General features: G+C 37.3%; 1 protein-coding gene across 1 annotated transcript in view; it reads right to left on the reverse strand.

Moving 5' to 3' along the window:
- Positions 1–10,813, reverse strand: part of LOC132095340 (uncharacterized) — a 14,843-nt gene extending 4,030 nt beyond the window's left edge. The window contains exons 1-7 of the mRNA XM_059500254.1: positions 10,553–10,813; positions 8,681–8,767; positions 4,104–4,196; positions 3,853–3,927; positions 3,365–3,478; positions 2,919–3,053; positions 2,690–2,782 (exon numbers count right to left, since the gene is read on the reverse strand). Of these exons, the coding sequence (XP_059356237.1) occupies positions 2,690–2,782; positions 2,919–3,053; positions 3,365–3,478; positions 3,853–3,927; positions 4,104–4,196; positions 8,681–8,723 (553 nt within the window). The 5' untranslated portion in view covers positions 8,724–8,767; positions 10,553–10,813. The remainder of the gene's footprint in view (positions 1–2,689; positions 2,783–2,918; positions 3,054–3,364; positions 3,479–3,852; positions 3,928–4,103; positions 4,197–8,680; positions 8,768–10,552) is intronic.
- Positions 10,814–14,626: the final 3,813 nt, after the last annotated feature.

Genomic DNA, 14,626 nt, shown 5'->3' on the forward strand with positions numbered 1-14,626 from the left:
CAATGTGCTGCTACTGCTGCTTAGTAATCAAAGACAAAACTACAACAGCGTATTAACAGATGAAACTGACTGAAACTATATATCCAGAGTTTGGCCGATGGAGGACAAGCAACGTGAAAGACCAGCAACACATACACTGACAAACACTGAGCACGATAACATGACAAAACATAGGAGCATAGAGACAGAAGACAACTCTGGTACGTATGAGTGTGTGTTGTTATGTGCAGCATGGATTCTGATGGAGATGGAGTGGATATGTTTGCGTGTATGAAGACCAGCGTGCAACAAAAAATAATAGGAACATTAACTGGAGTGTGAGAATCATTTTACTATGCTTTTACTTTACTTTGCTTTCCTTACATCCAGTTGTGTTTGGTGTATTTGCATGTGGCAGAATTTAGGCTACTTTGGGGAAATGTTTGATAATGGGTTTATTACACAGACCTGGCAACCCGAGGGGAAACAGGAATTCCACATGAAATATGAAAAGCTATTTTCTGGACTGAAGACTGAGGGTATTTTTTGCAGATGTGTGTGTTCAATAGAGCTAATGTTATATTTTTGGCCAGTCTAGATTTAAGTAACTATAACACAAGAACAAGCTTTGACTTATTTATTTGCTCTGTGATTAAAGGACTTTATCTTTTTTCTCTTGAAGATGTCTACAGCTAAGTCATGAAATTACCGAAAAGGTGATTAAAGCTGCAAACTGTGCATGTATAAGCAGTAAACCACGTCTCTCAAATGCACGTTCAAATGAAATTTAGCCTATTCTGCAATTCGAGATCACAATATCAGACATAAGCTGATTTGTATTTTTTATTAGTAATTTAATGCACAATTAATTGTGAGCACAGTGCACTTATACTATAAAATATGTGAAAATGAAACCATTTAAATGCATAAAAACAAATGTTATATTCTGTCATTTATTTCTACTGTTGATTACTGGCCTTTTTCACATTTTTGATCACTGCACGCCTCATCCATGAGTAATGTTGGAGAGCAAGCATTTACGAGTTTTGAGAAGCTGAATGAGCAATGAAACTAAAGTGAGCAGCTTTATTAAAACACCTGGAGGTGAGGAATAATACAAAAAATGTCATATTCACCCAGTGTTACTTGATCTAAGTCGCAAATTACAATTACAGTTGAGTAGAAATTAATTGTACTCAGTTGTTTTTAAGGCACTAAAATAGTCCAGTAGGCCTACGTTATAGTCAAACATATTTTTTTATATAAAATAATGAAGATTTCTGTGCTGGCCCTTCCCTGGCCACCCCTATAAAAACATCCTGGTCTCGCCACTGCCAACCGGGACAGGTCACTCACAAGAGGGAAGATCATCTGGACTAAATCTGAAATGACGTGACATTCAGCCAAGTATGGTGACCCATACTCAGAATTTGTGCTCTGCATTTAACCCATCCGAAATGCACACACACAGAGCAGTGAACACACACACACACACACACACACACACACACCCGGAGCAGTGGGCAGCCATTTATGCTGCGGCGCCCGGGGAGCAGTTGGGGGTTCGATGCCTTCCTCAAGGGCACCTAAGTCATGGTATTGAGGGTGGAGAGAGAACTGTACATGCACTCCCCCCACCCACCCACAATTCCTGCCGGCCCGGGACTCGAACTCACAACCTTTCGATTGGGAGTCCGACTCTCTAACCATTAGGCCACAACTTCCCATAGAATTAGTCAAAAGAGACCAGTACCACGTGTGGCTGAAAATTAAAAAAGACATCATATCAACCTCTCAGACTGTCTTCCTCTGTGCCATATACACACCACCCCTTGAGTCTCCCTATTTCCAAGAAGAAACCTTCCTAAACTTAGAGCAAGAAATCAGCCATTTCCAGGCCCAGGGAAACGTGCTGCTTCTGGGTGACTTCAATTCTAGAACCGGTGACAAATTAGATTCCATAGAACCGGATTCATTACGGGCAATAACAGATGTCTCCCTTCTCACCCTCCCAGACAGATCTGTGATCAGACAGTGAACTCTCACAGAAGACTGTCAGACTCTGACTCTGTACATGGCTCGGCTCAGCTCTGGGGAGCAGCAGTCACAGATCTAGAGCTTTCCTCTCTGAGTCAAACCCTTGAGACCTTTCTCAGACCACAGCCAAATCACCCTCTATATAGAGCGGTCTGAAACACTACCCAAACCAATCAAATCCACACAATTATCTCATCCAATGGACAGAAGACAGAAATACAGTGAATCTTCAGAAATACAGTCCCTCTTACATACTTTCCAAATACAGGAATACCCTAAAAATCAATTCAGCATACATCAAGCAATGACAGATATAAATTACATATTCTATGAGACAGCACAAAGAAGCGATATGACAATTATAAAACCACTGTACACTGACAGATGGTTTGATTCAGACTGTAAGGCTCTGAGAAAAAACCTCAGAAATGTTTCAAATCGGAAACACCAATAACCAGAAAACCAGGAGCTCCGTCTTCATTACTGCATTTCCATCTTATTTTCCGTCTATGGGATTTTTTTATGATTTTTAATCTTCATTTCCATTAATATAATAAGACAGAGACACTGATGATTAATATTAATATCACAGAGACACAATGATTAATATTAATATGACAGAGACGCTGCAGCAGTTCATCAGAGATCAGATCATAATTCAGCAGATACTCACAGTTGAGCCCATCAGTGGAAACACATTTAATAATCCATCTGTCATTTGTCATCATCATCAGTAAGACTGGTAAAACCACAATCATGATTATCCCTAAACACAGGAGAGGAGTTATATTAATGCTGGATATTATCATTCATCCGCAGATTACACTGCATCATAACCAACATCAGGCTCAGTCTATAATGAGTGTTTTAATGATCTCAGATGATTATGAATATGAATTCACCTCCTCTGGCGGATCCAAACGTGTAGAAGAGGAGGATGAATTGTAAAGTGGGCAGAATTTGAAAGGTCATATCAGCCACAAGATCAAATATTGTAACTATCCGTCCAGTTTTCTTCCAGACCTCTGAAACTAAAACTAGAACAAACAGATTGATCATCAACATCTGATTTGATTCAGTTTTGAATCATTATAATGACAGTTTTATCATCACACAATTCACAACAACACAGAATAAAATCATCAACAGAAGTTTTTATACAAACATATGTATTATCTTTATGTTATGAACATATCAATAAATATAATGAAGTCATATAAAATAATAATATCATAAAAGGTTCACCATTTTTCTAATAAAACTGCACAGTATTATATTTACTGAAAAGCTCAATATGTGCTGTTTCTACTAATACTCTGAAGTGCAGTATCAGATCAGAAATACTTACTGTAAGTGATTTTGCAGAGGCAGCACACAAACACGATCACAAACAGCACTATCATCATGACTTTACTAAATACAGCATAATTCAGAAACCTTTCCCAAGCACTTGCGAAAAGAGCTGGAAGACAAGAAGAGATGAAAACCATCACAAATAAACACAATCACACTGTAAATACTGTAGATGACAGAAGAAGAACTGTTTTCATGTAAATCAGTCATTCTGTTGTGATCTGAGCTTCAGTCTGTGTCTAACACACAATCATATGAAGTCATTAATTCAACTGAAAGCTGATTTTCTTCATAATGAGCTGTAGATCAGTTGTATGTCTTGTGTTCATGTGTCTGCATGTGTTATGATTCATGTCATACTGTCGATTTAGATTTGATCATTACAATGACATCTGAATTCAGACAACCACCGTTTGTTTCATCTTTTAATGTGCATTTGAATGTTTTCATAATTGTGGTTGAGTGATATCTGTATTTGTTTACCTGAATAAACAACAAGTGAGAAAACAACATATTCTGCCACATAACTGTAATTCTGAATCCATGTTTTTATCTTGACTGTAAAACAGAAGAGACAGTAATTACAGTCACAATATCTTATAAACACCAACACAATGAAACACAAATGACAATATTTCATGTTTTATTGAATCCCTCACACAGAGATGATATAAAGTCCAGACATCTGCGTATTATGATTCATCCGCTGATAAACAGAGCAATATTAATCATACCTGAGAAATTATTAATATACAGAGCCGCCCAGAGCAACAGGAGAGGTCTCAGGAAATAAAGAGCACAACAACAGACCGTCTCACTCACAGATCCTGAAAAACAGATATTAATCATCATCAGTCACTGATATTCACTGACACACTGATAATACACAAGATTGTGAACAGTTCTGCAGTGATTACATGTGATCTGATCACAGTTTAACAAACACAATCTGACTGAACTAATAACACGAACGATGCAGTACTATTTTCACTGAATACACTGAGCAGTCATTGACAGATTGAGTTCAGCAGACGTCTCCTGCAGCTGCTTATGAGACTCATTCTGGAGCATCCCTCTCAGTGCATCTGTTCAGAAGATCAGTATTTCTGGCTTATCTTGACAGTACAGCCCTCTTTAGCTGTCTCACAGGAACTGGCTGAACCCTTGGTGAGGATGAGAGAAGCTGAGATACTTTGATCTCCTGAGAAACAGACAATACAAACATACACGAGCATCTTCGAGACAGCAGGAGACCTCCTTCCCTTCTGTCCATTTGTTTCATTTTAAATCCCTTCACCCATTCTTCCTTCTACTCAATCTGCTCAAAATGATTACATGAAAATGTCAATGCAAGTGAACTAACTCTCATGTCTAGTATCGTTGGAAATGTCTCAGTGCAACTGGTACAATGGTCTCAATCTAACAAAGGTAGATGAGAAGATAATCTGAGTTAATGTAAATCCAATGGTTAGTTCCTGTCTCCATCTCGGGGGATGTTTGTCTTGGTCTGAGGTGTTTAAACGATTGCAGCGAGAGGATCAGGGCCTTCTGTAGCCAGACTGAGCCCATAACAGGAAGTGTGTCCACACACTGTGTATTTTTCTAAGGTCAGGTATGCATCTTTCACACTTAGATTCATCTTTGAGAATTTGATGTCTTGATATCTCTGCATTGGATATGTAATTGGCATAATACATATTTACCTGACTGATCATAAATAGTTTCATTTGATTTTATTCTGATTTACTCTGAAATTATTTCTCAAGTAGATTAAGTGAAGGCTTATGTTTCCGCAAATCTGCGTCTAGGGTTAAGTGCATATAGTACTAATTAGAAACAGACATACAACCAGTTTGCCTTTTCGACCTAAATTCGAGGTCAAACTAAAATGGAGTCAGATTTGAGTTTAACCTAAAACTGAATAAGTCTACGAGCTGAAAGACCGAACACGCAGGAAATCTTCATCCAGCACCGGATACCTTCCTTGGGCCGAGTGCCTGGACCTTACACCCTTACACTGTTTGGGTGATTACTGGGTGAAAATTACTAAATGTCATTTAGTAACAAAACATTTTACTCAGTTTATTAATGTGCTTACTCAACATCTGTGCCATTTCTGGAGGATTTATGATATCTTGTAAATTTTTATGAATAGATTCAAATATACTGTTTAATTGTGTTTATACAAAAACAGCTTTTTATGTTAAATTCTCTTCATAAAAGACCCACATTCCTTAAGTTTAATTCATGGAGATAACACAGGCAATGTGCCATAGTTTAATGCCAGATTTTTTCATCTATTTGAAAACAAACACTTTTAAAATAAAAGATATAAAACAAAAAGGAAATATGGAATTTGAACTTTTTATTTATTTTTTGTACTACAAGCATTGTGTATCATATGCACATCAAAGTCAATTTCTGCGTATAAATGTCATGCCAAATAGAAACAGAAAACCGTGCTTCACACACTTTCATGAGACCAGACTCATTTGTTTATTTTAAATGTCATATCTGTCACATGTAACACAGAAGTTTTAAACCAAGTTAATGTAATGGCCGGTGATTTGATGATACAACCCGAATTCCGGAAAAGTTGGGACGTTTTTTAAATTTTAATAAAATGAAAACTAAAGGAATTTCAAATCACATGAGCCAATATTTTATTCACAATAGAACATAGATAACATAGCAAATGTTTAAACTGAGAAAGTTTACAATTTTATGCACAAAATGAGCTCATTTCAATTTTGATTTCTGCTACAGGTCTCAAAATAGTTGGGACGGGGCATGTTTACCATGGTGTAGCATCTCCTTTTCTTTTCAAAACAGTTTGAAGACGTCTGGGCATTGAGGCTATGAGTTGCTGGAGTTTTGCTGTTGGAATTTGGTCCCATTCTTGCCTTATATAGATTTCCAGCTGCTGAAGAGTTCGTGGTCGTCTTTGACGTATTTTTCGTTTAATGATGCGCCAAATGTTCTCTATAGGTGAAAGATCTGGACTGCAGGCAGGCCAGGTTAGCACCCGGACTCTTCTACGACGAAGCCATGCTCTTGTTATAGCTGCAGTATGTGGTTTTGCATTGTCCTGCTGAAATAAACAAGGCCTTCCCTGAAATAGACGTTGTTTGGAGGGAAGCATATGTTGCTCTAAAACCTTTATATACCTTTCAGCATTCACAGAGCCTTCCAAAACATGCAAGCTGCCCATACCGTATGCACTTATGCACCCCTATACCATCAGAGATGCTGGCTTTTGAACTGAACGCTGATAACATGCTGGAAGGTCTCCCTCCTCTTTAGCCCGGAGGACACGGCGTCCGTGATTTCCAACAAGAATGTCAAATTTGGACTCGTCTGACCATAAAACACTATTCCACTTTGAAATAGTCCATTTTAAATGAGCCTTGGCCCACAGGACACGACGGCGCTTCTGGACCATGTTCACATATGGCTTCCTTTTTGCATGATAGAGCTTTAGTTGGCATCTGCTGATGGCACGGCAGATTGTGTTTACCGACAGTGGTTTCTGAAAGTATTCCTGGGCCCATTTAGTAATGTCATTGACACAATCATGCCGATGAGTGATGCAGTGTCGTCTGAGAGCCCGAAGACCACGGGCATCCAATAAAGGTCTCCGGCCTTGTCCCTTACGCACAGAGATTTCTCCAGTTTCTCTGAATCTTTTGATGATGTTATGCACTGTAGATGATGAGATTTGCAAAGCCTTTGCAATTTGACGTTGAGGAACATTGTTTTTAAAGTTTTCCACAATTTTTTTACGCAGTCTTTCACAGATTGGAGAGCCTCTGCCCATCTTTACTTCTGAGAGACTCTGCTTCTCTAAGACAAAGCTTTTATAGCTAATCATGTTACAGACCTGATATCAATTAACTTAATTAATCACTAGATGTTCTCCCAGCTGAATCTTTTCAAAACTGCTTGCTTTTTTAGCCATTTGTTGCCCCCGTGCCAACTTTTTTGAGACCTGTAGCAGGCATTAAATTTTAAATGAGCTAATTAAGTGGATAAAAGTGTAAAATTTCTCAGTTTAAACATTTGCTACGTTATCTATGTTCTATTGTGAATAAAATATTGGCTCATGTGATTTGAAATTCCTTTAGTTTTCATTTTATTAAAATTTAAAAAACGTCCCAACTTTTCCGGAATTCGGGTTGTACTTGTCTCTATTATTTACTTTGATTTAAGGAGTAATTTGGATTTCTTAACCTGATAAATTAAAAGGATTAATATTAAAATAACACAGAGCAATAACATATTTTTTATATCTATGCAGATGCATATGCAATTTTAACTGTATTAATTTAAATAAGTAATAATCAAATAAAGAGACTATTTAACAGTATTTGAAAACATGTTAAGGAGTGGTGACTTTTGTAGAGTCTCACAGTTATAACTGGCCCTTCGATGGCAAGCGTAATGTAGAAGTGTCCCTCAGTGAGACCATGTTTGGGACCCTGTTCTAGAGCACACCAAACACGAAAACTATAAAGATAACGATAAAGATTAAGTTCTACAAATCATTCTCAGTATTAAAGAATAGCAGAGTTCACACCACAGAAACATTTTTTTTAATTATTATTATTACTATTATCATTATCACAAGTATATAAATTAATACTTTTTTTTCTTTTTCAAGGATTCTTTAAATTGATCAAGTGTGACAAAGACATTTATAACAAAAGATTTCTATTTTACATCAATTTTGTTCTTTCTATCAAAGAAACCTGAAAAACCTGTTTTCAACATACTAATAAATGTTTGCTGAGCAGTAAATCATCATATTATTATGATTTCTGAAGATCATGTGACACAGAAGACTGGAGGAATGATGATGAAAATACAGATTTGAAATCACAGGAATACATTTAATTTTAAAATAGATTCAAGTATAAAGCAGTTATTTTAAATTGTAAAAATATTTCAAAATGTACAGTTTTTGCTGTACTTTGGATCAAATAAATGCAGGTTACGGTTCAAAAAAACTTTTGACTGGTAGTGTATATGTAATATATTTAATACCCCAGGATTTATATTAAAATTATGAAATTTTATGAAAAATTATGAAAAAAAATGATGTTTAAATCACTGATTCAACGACTCATTTATAAACCTACTTCCCTTGTTTCATTACTGGATGAATCAGCGTTTTTGAACGATTCTCTTGAATGAATAATTAATTCATTGGCAAACACATTAAGACACTTGTCGCCACCTAGTGGTGAACCAATGCAATCGACACAAATTAATAAATTAATTAAGATATTCTGTAATTATAAGAAACACTTACCCTCAGAAACACCCCAGAAGACAAAAGCAAAGAACATGATCATATTTGGACAGACGACTAGAAACAGATGAAGATGGAGGACTGAATCTAGAGAGAGAACATAGAAAATAACCTAAGATTAATTTAATGAGCAAATTGAGTTTTGAATTTAATTATTTAATAACATTTACATTCATTCATTTAGTAGACTCTCTTATCCAAAGCAACTTACAAATGAGGAATGCAACAAAGTCGTTCACTCTTTTTAAACGTTCATTACTAAAAACCCTAAATGAACTTTTTTCAACATTTCAGTGGCATTTGCAAAGACACACACACACACACACACACACACACACACACACACACACACACAGACAGACACAAATGTTTGTACAGTGTCTTTGTGAAGACATTCATTGACACAATGCAATCCCTAGTCCTTTGCCCTAACCGAGTGTAGACCAGCCAAACGTTATTTCATTCTCTTTGTCCTAACTCCCATGGTCTACAGCTCAAACTGGTTCTCATAAAAATAGTTGTACAAGTGCACACACACACACACACACACACACACACAAACTCAAGGGGTAAAATGACATGGAGCGAAGACGTTATACAGTCATTGACAAAAGTTTTGGCAGTGACATAAATATTTTGTTTTGCAGAGTTTGCTGCTTCAGTGTTTGTAGATGATCCTTTCATATGAATCTATAGTATACAGAAAAACAATGATTATTAGCAAAAACATTCAATGTGTATTATCAGTCAGTACTTCCAGTGCTGACCCTGGTTCTTCATAACCTCTGCAGTTAGCTCTGGTGTGCTGGACATTAGCTTCTGAACCAGATCCTGACTGATGGAGATCCATGCTTGTCTCATTAGTTCTCAGAGTTGATCACAGTTTGTGTTCTTCTGCTCGTCCACTCGTCTTCTGAGGACTGATCACAGGTTCTCTCTGGGATTGAGATCAGGGCAGTTGTCTGGCCACAGATCCAATGTTTCACTGTAATGATCTTCGAGACACTTCTTTATCACTCTTGCTCTGACATGGTGCTCCATCGTACTGGAAGATGCACGGATCATCACCAAACTGCTCATGGATCGCTGGAAGAAGTCGCTCTTGCAGGACGTTCTGATGTTGAGCAGAATTATGAGAGAGACACTCTCTTGGTTGAAAAGCCACCCCACACATGGATGATCTCAGGATGCTTCACTGTTGGCACGTCACAGACTCATGGTAGAGTTCACCTTTTCTTCTCTGAACAATTGATTTTCCAGATGTCCCAAACAGTTGAAGGGAGCTTCATCAGAGAAGATAACTGCACCAGTCTTCTGCTGTCCAATCCTTGTACTTCCTGCAGAATTTCAGTCTGTCCTGATGTTTTTCTTCTTCGCTGCTCTTCGTGACACCAGGCTGTTGTCTGAAAGTCTTGTCCTCACTGTGTGTGCAGATGCTCTCGCTCACTCCTCAGGAGGAGACGGTCCTGGACACTCTGGGACGTCCTGAAGACTTCTTCACTGCGCCTGAGACTCAGTTAATGGATATATCAGGTGTGATCTTCTGTGCAGCGACTGTGAGGCTGTTTTGATGTAAAGTGACAATGCCAGCACATTTGACTAGCACTCGTTCACACTTTCTGTGTGCTGATGATATGATTCGTGTAATAATGTTAGCTGGTCATTTTCTGCTGGAGACTGTGAAATTGACATTTTTGGTGATTTTTTTTTTTTTTGGCCAGTGAAGCTTTTAGCAATTATTAAAATGCATCTGATCAATCTTCACAATAATCAATGTGAATAAACAGCACAACAGCTGAAGCAGCTAACTTTTTAAAACACAACATTGATATCACTTCCAATACCTTTGCCCATCACTGTATGTTCACTTACCAAGCAGTCTTGGTACCAAACTTGCTTCAGTTGAAAACACAGATCTCTGTTTATTGTAAACTGTACATGTGTATCGTCCCTCATCTTCAGCTCTCAGATCGTCCAGACGGAGCGAGACGTTTCCATGCTGAATCTGATCAGTGAAGAAATGAGCTCTGTTCTGATAATCCTGCTGCTGTTTCTCATTTTGACTCTTACCATCCTGATACAGATGAACCAGAGTCTCAGAGTCTGAGAAGTCTGAGTCTACGTCTGAGTCTACGTCTGAGTCTACGTCTGAGTCTGCATCTGTTCTTCTCCACTCCACCTTCAGGTCATTTGGTAGCACACTTTTGTCACAAAAACAGGGCAAAACCACTGAAGATCCCAGAGGAGCAACCAGAGGAGCAGAGGAAACTTCCGCTGTAAAAAACAACGAAAGAAAACAATTCATTTTCTCCATATTGAGACCTTCCGTTAAAGCAAAAGATGTGTGAATGGTATTTTGGACATGAAGAAGCAGTACTGAACAGACTGGGACAGATTCAGGACAGGAAATCTCACACTCATCAAGGCCGTCCTATACACACAGCCAATCCTCAAACCACACACAACACTATTATTATTTATATGGCCAGATGGAGCGCTGAATGGGAAAGTTATCAATGTGCACAGAGGCATTTCAGTCTGACAGTTCACCCAAAAATGTTCACACAGCCACAAGTTGTCCTAACCCTGTAATAATGTCTTTATTCTGTTAAACATAGAAGAAAATACTATAAATAATGTGGGTAACCAAACAGTTTCTGGTCCCCAATGACTGAGGTTTCTTTTCTTTACCTTACTATGGAAGATACTGATCTGTTTAGTTGAGACACGTTCTTCTAAGTATCTTATTTTGTGTTCAACAGAAGAACTGAATGCAGGTTAAGAACAAGCTGGGTAAATTATGACTAATTTCATTTTTAGTCGATGAAAATTTTATTTTAGTTTCTCTTTAGTAATGCAATTCTATTTAACCCAGTCAATATAGTAGTATAGATGAAATATATATATATATATATATGTGTGTGTGTGTGTGTGTGTGTATGTGTGTGTACATATATACCATATAATTATTATGGTAGCCTTACAGGGGATGTCTGATATACTTTAAAATAAACATTTATTATTTAAAGCCCAAACATGATGATGTCCGGCCTCTTATTTATTTAGAAGTGAGGGGGTGCCAATATATATATATTTTTTTTTTATTGTTTTTTTTTTTGCTGCAACTCCTCTAACACTGGATTGTTGCGCCCCTGACTATTCAACTCCTACGTGACTGGGACTTAATGAAACTAACAGGCCTTTAGCCCAGCTTCATGCACAAACACGGCAGAAAACATGTTTTAACACTTACTGCATCAAACTCGTTCACATAAACGAAGACTCGGAGGCAACGTCATGCAGCTCGTATCTATGTCGCGAGTCTAAACGTGACTTTTTTTCGTGATTGACTACCCGAGATCAACATTCATTTTCAGCTCAACGCTGCTCTTCTCCGCTCTCTCTCTGGCTGCATCCGAAAACTGAAAAATGCTGCCTTCGAAGGACGTATGCATTCCAAGGTAGGAGGGCATCGAGGCACGACCGAATTCAGAGGTTAGCTTTACTTCCTTTCTCCTGAGATGCCTTCATCAGGCCGGTTTTTGGAGGCAGCACTATTGGTGCGCTCAAGTCCTCCTGGGAAGTTCGTACGTATACGAGGAGGGAAGTCGTGCTTACAACGGCACGTGCGTTCAAGTCACTTTCGTCGGAGCAAGATGGCGGAGTACTATCTCTTAATTAATAACACAAAATACAACAACGTTCTTAAACTCTTGTTCTAGAAAATGAAGAACAATGAAATGTGCATTAGGTTTACTTCGTTTTTTAATGTTTTAAATTAATTTATGAAGCCGCTGCCAACTTTATTGTTACAAGTTGCATTGTTATATTATAATGCCATCATATTATGTGTCGTCGATTAACTTACTGCGCTGTAAATAGAAAAGCCTGACAAAATCCCAGCTAAATACCTTTAAGTATTGTGTATTCCGTCATGTTAATCACTGACACGTCCCCAACTCGTACAGATCGGGGCTTAAAGAAAATCCCGAGCTCCCCACTGGTATTACGATATTGTGGTGGCGTTCATGTGCATTCAACTCGGAAATACGATCTATACGAGATGACTTGAATGCACCATATCTCTCCGTGCAACTCGTCAAAAACTCAAAATGGTGGCGCCCGTGACAAACATCAAAATAAAAGTCTTCACACAATATAAAATGTAGATCCCCTACACATGCATACGAGAGGAAATAGTTTTTGAACAGCCGTCCACTGCAGTGACCTCTCTGCATGAAAGGGTTAATGTCGCTTTTAATTAATACTGGTCTCACGCTGCTGGTTTATCATCATCAAACACTGCATGAAGTCAGAAGCTTGGTTTTGTTTTGAAATGCATATTATAAACAAATGTGAAATGAAAATTAGGCATCACTGCATCAGCAACTAGAGAAACACTGCATATATCGACAAGAGTTCTTATTGAGCATTAAAATAGCTTTAGATGATGATGTTTTACTGAAGATAGTAGCTTGGATTGAAGTTGTTTTTATGTTTATTAATGTTTGCTTTAGTTGGGCACTTTGGCCTCGGACTTCTTCACTTCAGCTTTTTCTCTGGCTACTGTAAACTGATGTTGATGATCATTTAAACTGACCTTATCCAGAACTTAATCACTTTCAGATTTATTCTTTTTACCAGATTATAGTTTTTCAGTGTAGTTTATTATATGACAGTAGTTACTCATTTCACATTATTGTGTGTTGAAGCTCTGTATGGAGTGCTACAGTCAGCTTCCAGAAGAGAAACTGATCTTTAACAATAACTGATCAATCTTTAAAGACAGCCCTGTTAGGAGCTCCGGTGTTGTTCATTGATTGTATATGCTTTTCTTAATCTAATTCTATCACTTGAATTTTTTTAATAAAATAGTTTAGTAGCTGAGTTCAGGGTTTTATATTTTTCAGTTTTTATTCGTTATGTCTTTCGCAATGTTTTATGGGATTGTAGTTCTTTCCCTCAGTAAGTACATAGTCTTGTACCTTTGTATTTTATTATTAGTATTACTATTATTATGCTTCAAATTAAAGTGTGTGCTGTAATTCACCTCATAGCTGGCTTGGTTCATTGTTTATAACATCTTAACGAAGACTTTTTAATGCTTCAGATGAGCATGGACTGAACATTAACTGATTATATGCTGCATACTGCTTTGTTTACAAGACAGAAACTGTGTAGATGAAGATGCAGTGAAGTTATAACTGTAAGAGATTTACATTTTACTCTAAAGGTATTTGATATTAATAATTCAATTTCTAATGCAGGATAAGATCATATTAGAGGGGATTAAACATGTACAAATCCCATCCAGGAAAACATGAACATCTCACAGTTATATTCAGGACTGGAATCACATCGACTAGTTATGATCAATCAAATCTGATACCATGAATAATCAACCTAATAAAACTCATATATTGATTAGGCTCAGTGCTCTTTTCTGTTTTATCAGTTCACTTACCATTTAATAACGTGATACCTAGGGAGAAAGAAGAACAATAACAACATGTCAGTCAAAATGAACAAAAGCTTTAAATGTTAAATGTTCCATTATTGTTTAATTATTAAAACTATATTCAATTATTTGCTTGTAAGCTATTATTAATGATATTTTAGTGGCATGTGCTGATAGTAGAAATGTCTTGTGTTTTTGGTGTTCACTATCACATCAGTGAATGCACAGCAGACACAAAGAGCATGTGTTTAAAACATTAGATTTGGTGTTGAGAAACAAGACACAAATATTGAGTTACTTAGTATTTGTCAAACTTTAGTGGAACATGTTCATAGTTCATGTGATGAAGACGTTTTAATTGTGATTTAAGAGCTGAAACACTGCTCTAGGTCACTGCACAGACTTATTTGTGACAATTTATGACTGAACATGCTTCATGGTGAAGTCTATAAAGACTAATTTCATTCTAATATAATGATTAAACAGCA

This window comes from Carassius carassius, chromosome 1 (genome assembly GCF_963082965.1).
Source record: "Carassius carassius chromosome 1, fCarCar2.1, whole genome shotgun sequence".
In the NCBI taxonomy this organism is placed as follows: domain Eukaryota; kingdom Metazoa; phylum Chordata; class Actinopteri; order Cypriniformes; family Cyprinidae; genus Carassius; species Carassius carassius.